Source organism: Theileria annulata, chromosome 4, assembly GCF_000003225.4.
Source record: "Theileria annulata chromosome 4, complete sequence, *** SEQUENCING IN PROGRESS ***".
Classification (NCBI taxonomy): domain Eukaryota; phylum Apicomplexa; class Aconoidasida; order Piroplasmida; family Theileriidae; genus Theileria; species Theileria annulata.
In genome coordinates this window covers 1034820-1049127 of record NC_011098.1, presented here as the reverse complement: position 1 = coordinate 1049127, position 14308 = coordinate 1034820, and the positions used below count along the sequence as shown (strand labels likewise).

Here is a 14308-nt window from a genome sequence, read left to right as displayed (position 1 = left end):
TATAAATATAAATTAATAGTGTTGTATAAATATATTACTACAAATACTCTTTTATAAATTTCTATACTATTACTACAAATTTATTAATTTCTATAATATTACTTTGTTTTATAAAATTAATTGAAACTATTTAGCATTAATTTTCTCTGGGATACAATTTCATTAGATAGTCGTCCTGAACATAGCGTGTTTACTATATTCTCAATCCTCACTTGCGAGAGCCGAACAGTGTCGTAAACCTTGCCGTGCAAATCACTGTTTCCGTACTTGTCAGAGTAAAGTGACTGCACTACACACCTCCTTCTTTCATCAACGTAAAGCACAAAGCAGTAGTAGGGTGAGAAGTAAATACACTGGCCTCCGCCACACACATTTGAGTGTGCTAGAATCTCCTCATAATAAATCTTTGAAACGTCGCTCCTCTTGAACTCTGAACTCTTCTTGTCAAGCTCTGAAATGAACCTGGTGAGATCAGAGATTTTAACCTTCTGGCAACACTCCGAGTTTGAACATAAAAGTGACCCGCAAAGAAGACAAATGAGTGGATTAGCTGGTTTAGAACCACAGTTGGCGCAATTTCTAAACGAGGTTGTCTTGATGATTTGCCAATTCAACTCATCCAAATACTTGTCAATTTTGATCAGAGCATAATTGGTGACTATTGGCGGTGTTACTTCCATGTTACAGTTCCTATTTAGTCTCATTTGGTTCTTGTAAGTATTTGTAAACAGCATTCTAATAATTTTCTTGGTGAGTTGTGGTTTAACGTATTCTTGTAAACCCAAAGCTTCATATGTTGCCAAAAACCTTGTTGACTCATTATACATATTCGAGTATACCAATTTATTCCTCAAATCATTATCATACGCATATATACTATTTATTGTCCAGAATGAAACATCCAAGAACAAGTTCATTGACTCGAATAACATATTTTTAAATCTACCAAACAAGTCAGATTCTCTAATCCTTATATAACCTTTAGATTTTAGATACTCTAGAACTTTATTAAAAACTGTTTCAACAATGTTAAAAAACGAGTTACCAAATTCTAATGTTGGCATCTCATTGAAAAAATCATTATCGAAAAAGTCCAATATATGAATCGAGTCTGGTATATGATGTTTTAGAGTCTCGAAAAACGCCGAGTTTGAATGATTCTTGTACAACAACTTGTTAACTCTCCTAGCTAAATCAACTCCTTTATAAAAATATTCCGTGTTTAACTGTGATTCCTCTGGAGTCACTGGATCAATAAAAATGTCATCCAATAAACTAGTCACTCTATCTTCAAAATTACCTATTCTTGTCCTCTTGGTACATGATTTGTGAGGTACATATTCCTTCAAGGTTTCTATTATCGCATTGACGTCATATGAATTGTTCAAATTATTCTGGATATCTCTTACCTTTACCAATCTAGACACTTGTTTTACTAGATAATTATCCAAATCCTTATTATCATATTGTGGTGTAAATTCTGTAATTTTTGGAATCTCTTCTGTAAATGAATCCACGTGAGAGTAATGTATTGATCTCAACAATGACGAATATGATATTAATTCCTCTAACATTTCATTAAATACTCTAAACTCCTTATTTGGATATTTATACACTGTCTCCTCACATACATTTGTATAACCATTGTATTCTCGGAACTTATCAACATGTTCATTAAAGTCAATGATATTTAATCTTGAAATTGGATCTACTGGAAACTCTGCATTTTCATAAAACTCTCTAAAGAACCTCTCACTGAACATTTTAAGGAAATCTCTCTTATTTCTTGTTTCTAAACAGAATTTATCAGTCCTGGCACTTGTGTCAATAAATTCAACATAGTTTTCCTCAACAATGTCAATTAAGAATCTATCCATTACCTGCATAGTTCCCACCATTAGATAATAGTACAGATGTTCCATAACACTATCTTTACCACAATACTTGGTTGAAAAAAAGAATAATAGGAAATCTCTCATGAAATCACATGACCATGGGTTCACCAATAAATCATTACCAAACATTTTATAAATGTTGATGTTTTCACATTCCAACGGGTTATATATGCCAGAATCATCTGAATCATCTATTTTATAAATGTTTGATTTATCGTTTTCCTGTTGGAAATATTTCTTTAAAGGTTGAAGTGACTTGATCCAGCTAGTGTCATGGTTTGTATTCATGACCTTATCAAAGAATGAGAACCGTTCATTTTCAAAACTATATTGCCTTATCTCATTCATACTCGAGTTGAACATATTCAAGCTTTCATACAACTCATACATATGTGAGTCACTCAACGATTCTATAAAGATCCTAATAATGTTAATTTGATCTGATAACGACTTTTCATAATATAATGATGGCTGTGGTATTGTTATCAAATCACTCCTAACATCATGGTATGTTTCATCTAATATTATGTTATGTTCCACTATATTTCTTTCTGATAAAAGTGCGTAGTGTGTCGACGACTTTAACCCTTTGAAATAATAATTTCTTATGAGCTGTGCGTATAATGGGTTTTGTATATTCAGTGTATTCCTTCTTAATGTAGTTACATTTAATATTTCGTTATAAAATACCCAGAACTTTGGATCCAGCTTCACTGTTGAATTCACATGTTTCCAGTTCTGAATTCCAAAGTATAATCTATTTTTAGAAAACAATGCTATGGCATATGATGATGTCAACACTCTTGGGAAAAACTCTGTGCAAACCAACTTTGACCCGTTCATATTAATATATTTATGTATACTGCAATCTCTATAACAATCCAAGTTTGTCATGAAATACTCGAATATCATATCAACTTTATTGAGTCTATTAAGGTTTTGGAATGTCACTTTTGGTACTAGTCTATTCTCACTCCTTTTGAATCCTGAACAACAATTTCTTTCAATAGTTGCCAGATCATATGATGTGCAAGTTGTACATTCTATATTGGGTAAGGAGATATTATATGATAGTGCATGTTCATCTTGCACATTCATATCTGATGACAAAAAATAGTTCAGGTCAATGTTATTTGCAAATGTCACGAGTCCATACACGTATAAAGGATATTCTTCAAAACTTGCATACACTGGTGAGTTTATCCAATTTGTTGTGTATGGGTGTCTCCATGACCAATTACATGTTATATCTAAACTCTGCTTACACATTAACATGTATGGTGTGCAATCTGGTGTTTCTGGTTGTGATCTATCTGTGGATGAATGTGATACATTGACATTTTCATACTCTGGACTCGATACACTATCAACGCGTAATCTGTTACAAAACAAACCTCTTCTATTCTTCATACTATCTATTGTTGTTATATTTAATGTGTAATTACACAGTAACTTGCAAACTGGACAGAAAAACTCATTCTTAGACTTTTGTATCCCATACATTGAGAATATATGATTATCTGTCTGTACTTTCCTATGCTCGTTAATACACTTCGTATGTGCTATATGACCACACGTTGTGATTATTGATGATTTCAATGGCATTGATGACCTTGCATATATACTATAATTTTTATTTTGATGTGATGTAGAACATCTTCTTAGTACATTGTTTGTTGATACAAATGTCATGTATGACATGTTTGACATTGAATCCATCACCTGCTTACATAGTATACATACTAAATCATCTTCGTTTGCTTCAGTTGTTACTTCTTCTTCTTCAATTTCATTTGAAAACATTGTATTTTGGCTACAAAGTCTCTGGATCATTTGCTTTTGTATTAACTTGACATCCTTACTATTCCCTTTCGACATTAAATCTGACACACTATCATCTATCATATAAATCCTCTTCATCTTTAGTATTGTGTATGATAGGCACTTTTTATAAATCTCGTCGTCCATATTCTTGTGGACTAGTTCCAGTGAATTTACCATGAATTTCCCCACCTCTAGTGGCGGTAGTGGCATTTTTGACAGAAAGAGATTTAAAATCTTTAACGAGTATAATATACACTCACTGTACTCCTTCATGTCGTTTATACATATTATTTTTATTTGGTTCTCGTTTAAATGGATTTTATTGTACAAATCTACCAGTGAGTTGAATCCTCTGGAATTAATAGCTTGATCAATGAAATTCGATAACTCCTCAGCGTGTTTGAAATGCATTTTACAATAGTTTGAAATGAGTACAAAAATGTATTTCAACAATCTATTACACGATATGGAGTTTAAAATAATATCTTGTGTCTCATTATATTCTCTAGACATGACTTCAACGCATGATCCAAGTAAGCTTATATTTTCCTTTAATGAGTTTTTACATACCGAGTGTGTTATTGGGTACTGTGGGTTCCACAAAATATCAATCATCTTATAGGAATCTGGCTTTAGTCTCACATATGTTTTATCAGACACTTTTGAGTAGTTTAACGACGCCAAATCTTCAATAGTTTCAACTACTTTTGGATGATGTTTCCAATGTTTCTTCGTCTCATTTACTACTTTTCCAAACTCTGCGTTTCCTGATACTAGTGCATATACTACATCCATCTTCAATAATGGTAATCCTCTCTTTACATACTCTTCCTTCATTGTCTTTTTTGGTATTGACAGTATCTCAATGTGCTTTATATCATTTATTAACGTGTTCATGATCATGAAGAAGAATGATAACTTGAACTGCATATCTCCTGGCTCAATTACTTCTTCATTTCCGGCAGTTTCATCTTCTGGTACAATTGTTGATCTTGATGAAACTTCTATAATTTCTCCTGTAAAATCACATTCCAACAATTTCCCTTCAGTCATTTCACCTGGATCAATACCAAACGTATCATCTTCACATGATTTCTCATCGCTACCTACACAAATATCGAAAATCACTGAAATCAAGTCCAAATCTTTTCCAATGTTTTTCATCGCCAATAAACACACACTTATTTGAATTGCCGCTATATCATATGTGTCAAAGAGCAGTTCATAATAGTTTGTTCTTTGTTCATGCATCGATTCTCCGTTATATACCCAGAGATTCTGCTTAATTTCCATAGAGAATTTAATCACTTCAATTGCATTTCTTAAAATATACATCAACACTTCATTGTCAAATATACTAAGAATGTCATAGTCTACACTGGATTCTGATTTTAAATCTGGGAAATTTAAATCTAGATATTCCGATAAATCTTTATTTCTTTTCAAATTTGATATTAAACATTTCCTTACAAAGTTGAAATCAACTAGATATGTAAAGAACCTAACAAATGGTATATGAAATGACCTAGCTAATTTTTCGCTATGGTTCTTCTCTTTTAAAAGTCTATTGAATATAAAATCGTTTATATTTTTATAAAATTTCAATAATTCGTTTGTTTTTTCTATTGGTAAATTCTTACAGTAATCTGATAGTGGTTTTAATGCAGAGTGTATTGTATGCTCAATTGTAAATGCTATTGAATATCCTATAAAATTTTTAATATAGTTATTATTTGTTTACCTGAATTTTCATATGATACGTGTTCATATTCTTCACGTTCAATCAGGTTCATTTGATTATGTGTTGCCAGTAGCCTTAGTACTGTATTTTGAATATTCGGGTTTGACAATACTATTTCACATACTGATTTGTGATTAAATAAGTATGTGATATCACTCAAAATCCTTATATACAAACTACAAAAATATGCTGAATTGGGTTTTGTTACCTGAATTTCTTCCTATCGAATCTTGTGAACTGGATCTTATTTAGTCTCTTGTCCAGCAGATTCTTATCCATTATTGGCTCAATGCAATAGTTTAGAAATTCATTTTTAAACAACTCATTTGCTATTGTTGAGTATGTGAATAGCTGAACTGATAAATTACTCAAATGCCATTCTACATCATTGTTATCTAACTTAACAATACCATCTGGGATCTCTTTTAATGGCTGTACAATGTCAATATACAGTGACGCCTATTATATTTTATCTGTATTTTAAACTTACAAATAATGTTGCAAACTTCATTTTAAATGCCATTGATGTCAAAAGTGTCAAATACAACGAATTAAACGACTACAAATTTTTATAAAGTGTAAACATACCTTTTGGATATCATTCGAGAGGATTTGATGTTTCAAAATCCAATCCTTAAGAACATCTTTCGAGAGACACAAATTCAGTGCAAATCTATCAAATCATTATCGTATATCTAGATTACCTGTATGATGAACTGACTTTAACCAAATCATTCAAAAATAGTATTAATATTTGAAGTGAGTATTCGTCTATTATATGGATATTCTTCAAATATTCCGTTATATAGTATATGATTTGCGTCAGCAAACTCTCTAGTTTTAGCAGAAAGCTGTTTGTAAAACAGGATAAGGTCGTTCTTTCATCGTAATCGACGAAATGGGTATGGTTTTTACATGATCCGTTAAAATTCCATGAACTTACATCTCCGCAATCTATAAATTTTTTATTATTTGTATTCATACCACAACAGCCTCCTGATGTCCTTGTTAATCTATATTCATGGGATGTATGATCCGAGTTGAAGAAGCATTCCACTAAAAAATTTAAAATATTGAAAACTTACGGCAAACGGCACATGTAGAATCATATTCGCAATCGTAACATTTTATTGCCACAGTTTCTTGTAACCATTTGTTTGTACAGAAACCCAAATTAGCTAAACATCAGAATCATCATAAATCAACAAAAAATTATATATTTCATACCACTTTGATTATTTATAAGTCTCGTAAAATAATTTTTATCGGAGATTCCATATAAATACGTGTATAATTGGTCGAATATATGGTCCTTGTTTATATCTTTGTTAGAGTTGAGTATATTTGTAATTATAAACTGAGTTTGATCATCTCCGATATAATTCATAATAATTGAAATATTATATATATGAATATAAAAATAACTACATATTAAAACTCATTATATATTTAGTGAAATTGATAAATGAGTAAAGTGGACAAGTGCGGCATATGCATTAAAAAAATTGATTTATTCGATAATTTAAGATTTGAAAATATAATAATTATATAATAAAAATAAAAATATTTTATACTGTGAAATTAGAAAACAAAATTAAAAACGGAGAGTTTAAAATACTACGAAAGCTAGTTCAAATATCAATGACTTCTAAAAAGCTATTATATTAAATTATAATCAAATATAAATTTATAATAATTTTATTGATTAAAAATAATAATTAAAATTAAAAAAATTATTGTCAGTATAACAATATTTCATTTACACAAGAATCAAAATTACAATATATCTTTGATTATTATAATTCATTTATAATGAAATATCGCAATATTTTATTATATAATAAATAGATTTATTCTGTGGGAATTGTAATATATCATAAAAACTCAATTTGTTTTATTCCAATCAATTTTAATCCAAATTAAACCAACATTGTAATTTATCATGTAAACTTATATTTGTTGTTTATATTATTGTAATATGGGCGGTGTCTTTTCCACAAATTACGGTTTAAAAAACAAATACGTAAAGGAAAGATTAAAAAAATTCGATCCAAATGAGATCGAAATGCTTTATAAAATTTATAAAGAACTTTCAAGCAGATCATCATCAAATGGTATAGATAAGGAAACGTTTTTACAATATTTTAATTTTCCCGGCCTCTGGGGAGAACAATTGTTCAGAAAGTTCGATTGTAATTGTAAGTTTCAGTAAAATTAATCTGATTTAGACTCGGGAGCCGTTGAACTGGAAGAATTCTTACTTGGAATATCAGTTTCTTGCAGAGGAACTAGATCTGAGAAGATATTTGTGTTATTTAAGTTATTTGACTTGAATAATGACAATTTAATACACAAGTTCGAACTAATCACAATGTTATCGAACTTCCCACAAATATCAAAATATTTGTACACTTCAATTGACAAATGTTAGTTTCAATATTTAATAATATCTTTAGCTGACTCCATATTTAACACGAGGAATCGAAATTTAAAGATCCTTGACCGAAACGTTAAGTTAAATTCACATATTTTCAAGTCATTATCAACTAATGATCATGGAGATACCTATGGTACTCCAACCAATAAATTATATAACATCAATGGAAATAAATTTTCAAAAGAACATTTTTCAAAAGAAAATCTATCCAATGAAAATAATTTAAAGGAAAATCTATTTAATGGAAAATTTCCAAAAGAAACGATGTCGAGTGATAATATATCTAATGAAATTTTTAATGAAGGTAATTTTTATAATTTTCATTTGGTTTAGGAGTATTTAAAAAATCTTCATCTAAAGGTCCAGAATCATCAAGTAACTCATCAAATAATGTTCGAAAAGTTAAGCGTAACAACAAAAGTGAATACAATTCGAGATCTCTGACCGACTTTTCATTCGGTACTTTAATTAATAAATATTAAAATTTAGATTCCAAATCACTGACATCGTACATAAATAACTATTACAAGGACTTCAACGATTATGAGAATTTCAGCTACATCACGCCGAACTATAGGAATATTAACCGAAAACTAACAAAGAGGACATACTCGTTAACGAAATTGGATAAACTGAATAACTTCACAGAGTACCAGCCAAATAACTATGATTTATACCTGGAAAACTGTGATTCTTCATCATTTGAGGTGTCGGAAGCGGAAGATTTAGTCAAATACGAGAAAAATCCCATATTGGATACATGGGATGATGAGGAATTCCCAGACCTTAATAATTACTCAACAAATGTCGAAGACACGATGATGTTAGTAAAGTCAATAATTAATGAGTATGAGGAGAATGAGGATTTAGAAAGGTCGACTATGGACTTGGAGATGTTAGTAGACCACATCTTTGAAGAATGCGAATTTAATGAAACAGGGTCACTGAATTTTCAAAAGTTTAAAGCATGGCTTGAAAAGAATGACTCGATACTGACAATTTTCTCAGAATGTTTGCACGAAGAGGTTTGGGGACTTGATGGGAACGCATTTCATCCTGAAAAAAGCTTTTCAGCAGAAGCGTTTGATAAGATTAATACTATGAGTCCAAACGATGACACAGATGTGGACGGAATGCCATCGAAAGATTTAGACTTCGATGAAAACACAATCAGGACAATATACCAAATTTTCCTAGTCAAAGGGAAACACCCGTTTGCATATACACTTGAAAATAACCCAAACTCGTTAGTAAGTGAAGAACTGGTAGAACACATGAAGACCATGAATATGGTACCACGATTGGAGATTAAAAATACGTCAAATGACTCAGTGGGAAATACCGACAAGTACTTTTATGAAATATTTGCATGTCCTAACTGTAAAACGCCGTTCCTGATGTGTCCAGTTTGTTACAAGAAACACCATGCTCTTTCATTACATATTGAGTCAAACAATGTTTACATAACGTGTTCAGAATGTTGTTCATCAAATGAAAAGGGTATTGGAGTGTTTAACTCATGTTGGATCTGCTGTTGGTCGTTTAACCAGATTTTCAACTCTCAGTCATGCCAAAAAACCTCGAATAGCATTGACACTATATCCTCAAACAACTCAGTAGGAAGGAGTTTAAACCAAGACAGTAGTGACTTGAAAATAAGTTCAAGTTCATGTTTTGAAAAAAAGAGTTCAAGCTCCTGTTTTCAGAAAAAGAGCTCGAGTTCATCCTTTGAGAAGAAAAGCTCAAGTTCCTGTTTCTTGAAGAGTAGTTCGAAGTCAGATGTTGATAGTGATAACATCAACTTTAATATCTCTACGAAAGCAGGTGTGATGTTTAAAATAGGCAAGACACTGCATCAGTGGAAGTCAAGATATTATGTACTGATCGGTAATATTTTATACTACTACAAGGATAAGTCAAGTACCAGACCAAGAGGCTGTATATTCCTGGAAGGATGTTATCTATATTCAATAAGGAAAAAAAGACTTGGGAATAAATATGGATTCTCAATATGTCACAAGGGAACAAAAATATCAAAAAGAGACTTTTACGTTGATACAATGAAAGAGTTTTTAGACTGGGTTGAGGTTCTGACGCATGCAATGAATCAACAGACGTTGACGAACAAATATGAGATATTTGAGGCGCTAGGTCAAGGGAAGTTCAGTGTAGTGTACAGGGGAGTTTCAAGGAAGACTGGAGTGGAATACGCGGTCAAAATCATAGACAAGAACAAAATCACACACCAGGAACGAGAATTGTTAAGGAGTGAAATATCAATTCTAAAGCTCTTGAAGCACAATAATGTGATTTTCCTGAAGGAGATCATAGACATGAAGGACACGCTGTATATAATTATGGAGCTGGTGAGAGGAGGAGAATTGTATGATTTAATACATTCAGAGCACAGATTATCAGAATCCCATACACACAGAATTATCTCACAGCTTCTGCAAACTGTTGCATATCTTCATAACTGTGGAATTGTTCACAGAGACCTCAAGCCAGAGAACTTATTACTCACAGATAAAACTGAACTTGCCTCAATTAAGTTAACTGATTTCGGTTTATCAACGCTTTGTGGACCAAATGATATACTAATCCAACCGTGTGGAACACTAGCATACGTGGCGCCCGAGGTCCTCACCATGCAGGGATATAACCAGAAGTCAGACGTATGGTCAATTGGTGTAATTATGTATTTACTGATAAGAGGAAGGCTTCCATTCCCAATCAAGAGGTCAACCAGTGTTAATGTGACTGATCACTACAAACTAACATTCGACGGCCCGATATGGAAAGCCACCTCATCTTCAGCAAGAGATCTTATAAAGAAACTGCTTGAAATCGATCCAATTAGAAGAATTTCAGTTTTTGAAGCTTTGGATCACATTTGGGTGAAGAATTTTGTAGCTGTAGATCACGATTCGCCCAGAATTAGCAACTTAAGTAACCAAGTATTCAACGATGAATTTTACCAGAGTTTAACCAACGATAATGACAACACCTTTGTTCTTCCTTATTCGGAAAGTTGCAACAACAACTTGAACAAACTTAATGTTTTAGAAAATGTGATGAATTCAAACGAATCACAAAAGAAGAAACCACCAAATAATTCCATCAATTCAACCACTTCATCAAGGAATTCCATCAACTCACAAAACAATTATACAAAGAGGAATCCGCCTAATAATTTAATTAATTCACGTAAAACTGTGAATATACAAAAGATTTAAAATGATTTAATCGAAAAGATTTAAACTGATTTAATTAAAATGATTTAAAATTAATAAAAAAATTTAAATTTAATAAAATTTTATATATTCGTTCGTAGGATGATTTATTATACACATGTTGTGCTGCACATTTATGATATTTATTCATTTATAAATATTTCATACATTTATATATTAATGAAGAAAAAAAGAAAGTTAGAGTCGTTAAATATACTTGATCTTCCATTGGATGTGATCAAGATAATAGTGTCATATTCACCAAGAGAATGCTTACAAATCTCAAAATTGTTCTGCAAAATCGTTAGAAGTTTAAGAACACAAATTAAACTGGGAGACTATAAAAAATACAATTTATCTACAAACTCAATATTGAACACAATATTCAGGTAAATTTAATCATATTAATCATTTATAGCTCACATAACATCTCCACTCTGAATGTCAGTGGATGGACTAAGTGGACTGACAGCTCACTGCAATATTTGGCACGAATGATAAAAATCGGTTATTTTAAAAATCTGAGCATGATTTATATGCGAAATTGCAATAACGTTTCTAACAAATCCTTACACATTCTTCTACCAACTATAGGAAAGAATCTTAAGGTTTTGGACATTTTTAACTGCAAAAATATAAATTACAAGGTTTTTGGGTTATCAAATCAAAATCTAGAGGTAATTATATATATTTTTAAAATTAATTTAGTCTTTGTATCTTGGTTATTCAAAGACTTCTGATGTTCCTTCCGACAACGCCAATGTTCTGGAATTTTTTTTCAATAACATTTTAAACACAAAACCTCTAATTCTTTTCCCTAAACTTGAAAGATTACAACTGTATAACTATTCCGGCATCAAATCTCTCCACCCACTAGTTAATGTAGCAAAATCACTCGTATGTTTATTTTATCCTAATTATTGTAGAAATTTCTCGATATTCGAGGCTGTACATCAATTGATCCGGCCGAATTCAAACATATTTCTGCCCTCACTAAACTTGAAAATCTTCAGATAGGTACCTTAATTTTACTCATCTTCCACACGACCTAATTTTAGGTATGAATGTGGATAACGACACACTTTTGGACATAATTAATTCCTGTAATAATATTTCCGTGCTAGATATTTCTGGATCTCAAATTTCCTCTGAGGTTGTCGAGGCCATTTGTTCGAAACTATCATCTCTCTCAAGGCTTAAGCTGACCAAGTGCACGTACGTTTATTAAAAATATGTTTTTTTCAGTACTATTAATAATGAGTTTTTATCGTTAATGTTATCGAGTTTATCACACCTTTCTCTAATTGACGTATCGCATTGCTGGAGACTCACAAACTCACTCTTCGACATGATTTACAAAATACCGTCAGGTAACGAATAATTAAATTAAAAGAGATTAGGGAACAATTTATCTAAAATTGGAATCTACATGTGTTCTCTAGACAGCTCAAAGCTAGTCTACAGGTTTAATTGCGCCGGAGCCAACAATATAATTCCAGTGATACATGGTGAACTTCAAATCGATATACCTTGAATCAAAAATAAACCTTCAGTGTGAAAACTTTCTGTATAACCATCCGGTGAAGATTAGGACTAATAGGAAAATAACACCAGAGAGAAGTGGATCTATGGACGAAAGAATGGTGAACTTGTATGGGTTTGGCCTGAATATTTATATGGGATTTGTGACTAACTTTAAGTCTATGATATTTCTATCCCTTGAAACTATTAGAAATTCGGTAATGCTCATGAGACGGTCAAATGTGTCTACAAAAAATATTTAAACCTAATACACACCTTTTGTTTTGAACCATTCCCACTTTTTGTTGTTTGATGCCAAGAGGATACTTGACACAAATAACGATCTAGATTCCAGAGGTTCATTACTATGTTCATCATCATCAAGTCCTGATAATCCATAAATTGTTCTAAATCTCCTCCGATGTGAGCTTGAAGAGTTGTCAATTTGCCTAAATTTATATTTAATTTTTAATTTTTTAAAAAATTTCAGGTATTTTCAAAAATTTTAAATACAAACCTTTTGATGAGCGATATTGAAATTTCCAGTAATATATTACAAAAAATCAACTTTTCATGATTACTCAGATTAATGTTTTTAACCTTTTGGAAATCTTGTAAAATTAATTCATAACCCTTTGAATGTGTTGTAACACTGTCTCGTATATCTGATATTTGTTTAATTTGATCAGTTTCAGAGTCCAAATTCTCATTTTCATTAGTGTCAGTTTCATTAGAAACATAACTGATGTCATTAAAAATTTGATATGATGTCATTTCAAATTTTAGGTTAGTTACACATCTGATTGGACAGAGTTCAACTCTATGCAATCCAACGACATCGACAAATATTGGAAAGTTTGGGACTTGGGATTCACCATCGTACATATTGTTAGTTTTGATCTATAAAAATTTGTTGGAGTAGTTGGATACCTTTACAATTGTACCATAATCTGATTGATTTCTGATTTGTCGATGAGTGATTATAAACATAGAACCCTTGGACTAGAAAATATACAAATTTAAACTTACATATGAGTACTGTAACATGCAAAACATGTCGATATTATTTATACTGATAGTAACATCTTCGCCGACGAAAACCTGAAAATATAAATTTGTATGGAATCATACAGGTGGGTGATAGAATCTTCTATAATACAGGGGTAGGTATCTTAAATCTGGGTTATAGATAGATGAACTATGTAGTGAATTTTGTACTAAAAGAATTATTTTTATATTAAAAAAACCTTCAGTGAATGATATTCTGGAGTTCATTCGTTCTTTAATTTCGTCTTGGAACCTTTCATTGATTAATTGAGTTAAAAGAATGTTAGGAGAATATTGAGTTGTTAAGGGGACTCTACATAGAGGACAGTTTGGTGAGGAATCAATGGCCTAAATGTGTAGATTAAAAAGATAATAAATGAATACCTGATCAATACAGAATTTGCAGAAATTATGACCACAAGAAGTAGTAACTGGTTTGTAAAGAATATTGAAGCAAATCTAAAAAATAATTATAAATGAATTCAAATACAGGGCATTCAAAATCCTTTGGAACAGTCATTGACAAATTATAAACGATAAAAATGTCAACAATGACTTAAAAGGAAAAATAGTTTAACAACGACATAAACAGAACTTGATTTAGAAATTA

The 14308-nt window shown here is 31.3% G+C and overlaps 4 protein-coding genes across 4 annotated transcripts; 2 read left to right on the top strand and 2 right to left on the bottom strand.

Annotated features, from left to right (window-relative positions):
* Positions 1–116: 116 nt before the first annotated feature.
* Positions 117–6847, bottom strand: TA08845 (ubiquitin protein ligase E3 component (N-recognin), putative; the record flags this gene model as incomplete). The annotated part of the gene is made up of 9 exons (XM_948082.1): positions 117–5425; positions 5461–5636; positions 5669–5919; positions 5951–6019; positions 6049–6133; positions 6165–6414; positions 6445–6516; positions 6546–6638; positions 6688–6847. 9 exons carry the CDS (start codon positions 6845–6847, stop codon positions 117–119), a joined length of 6465 nt encoding a protein of 2154 aa, XP_953175.1.
* A 591-nt stretch (positions 6848–7438) lies between these two features.
* On the top strand, positions 7439–11133 carry TA08840 (uncharacterized protein; the record flags this gene model as incomplete). The annotated part of the gene is made up of 5 exons (XM_948081.1): positions 7439–7658; positions 7689–7886; positions 7917–8201; positions 8231–8356; positions 8387–11133. The coding sequence occupies 5 exons, from the start codon at positions 7439–7441 to the stop codon at positions 11131–11133; spliced, it is 3576 nt and encodes a 1191-aa protein (XP_953174.1).
* A 177-nt stretch (positions 11134–11310) lies between these two features.
* Positions 11311–12358, top strand: TA08835 (uncharacterized protein; the record flags this gene model as incomplete). Its single annotated transcript, XM_948080.1, has 5 exons — positions 11311–11519; positions 11549–11807; positions 11839–12027; positions 12057–12147; positions 12189–12358. The coding sequence occupies 5 exons, from the start codon at positions 11311–11313 to the stop codon at positions 12356–12358; spliced, it is 918 nt and encodes a 305-aa protein (XP_953173.1).
* Positions 12359–12916: 558 nt separating this feature from the next.
* On the bottom strand, positions 12917–14218 carry TA08820 (uncharacterized protein; the record flags this gene model as incomplete). Its single annotated transcript, XM_948079.1, has 7 exons — positions 12917–13100; positions 13169–13551; positions 13582–13653; positions 13681–13752; positions 13783–14046; positions 14083–14157; positions 14189–14218. The coding sequence occupies 7 exons, from the start codon at positions 14216–14218 to the stop codon at positions 12917–12919; spliced, it is 1080 nt and encodes a 359-aa protein (XP_953172.1).
* Positions 14219–14308: the final 90 nt, after the last annotated feature.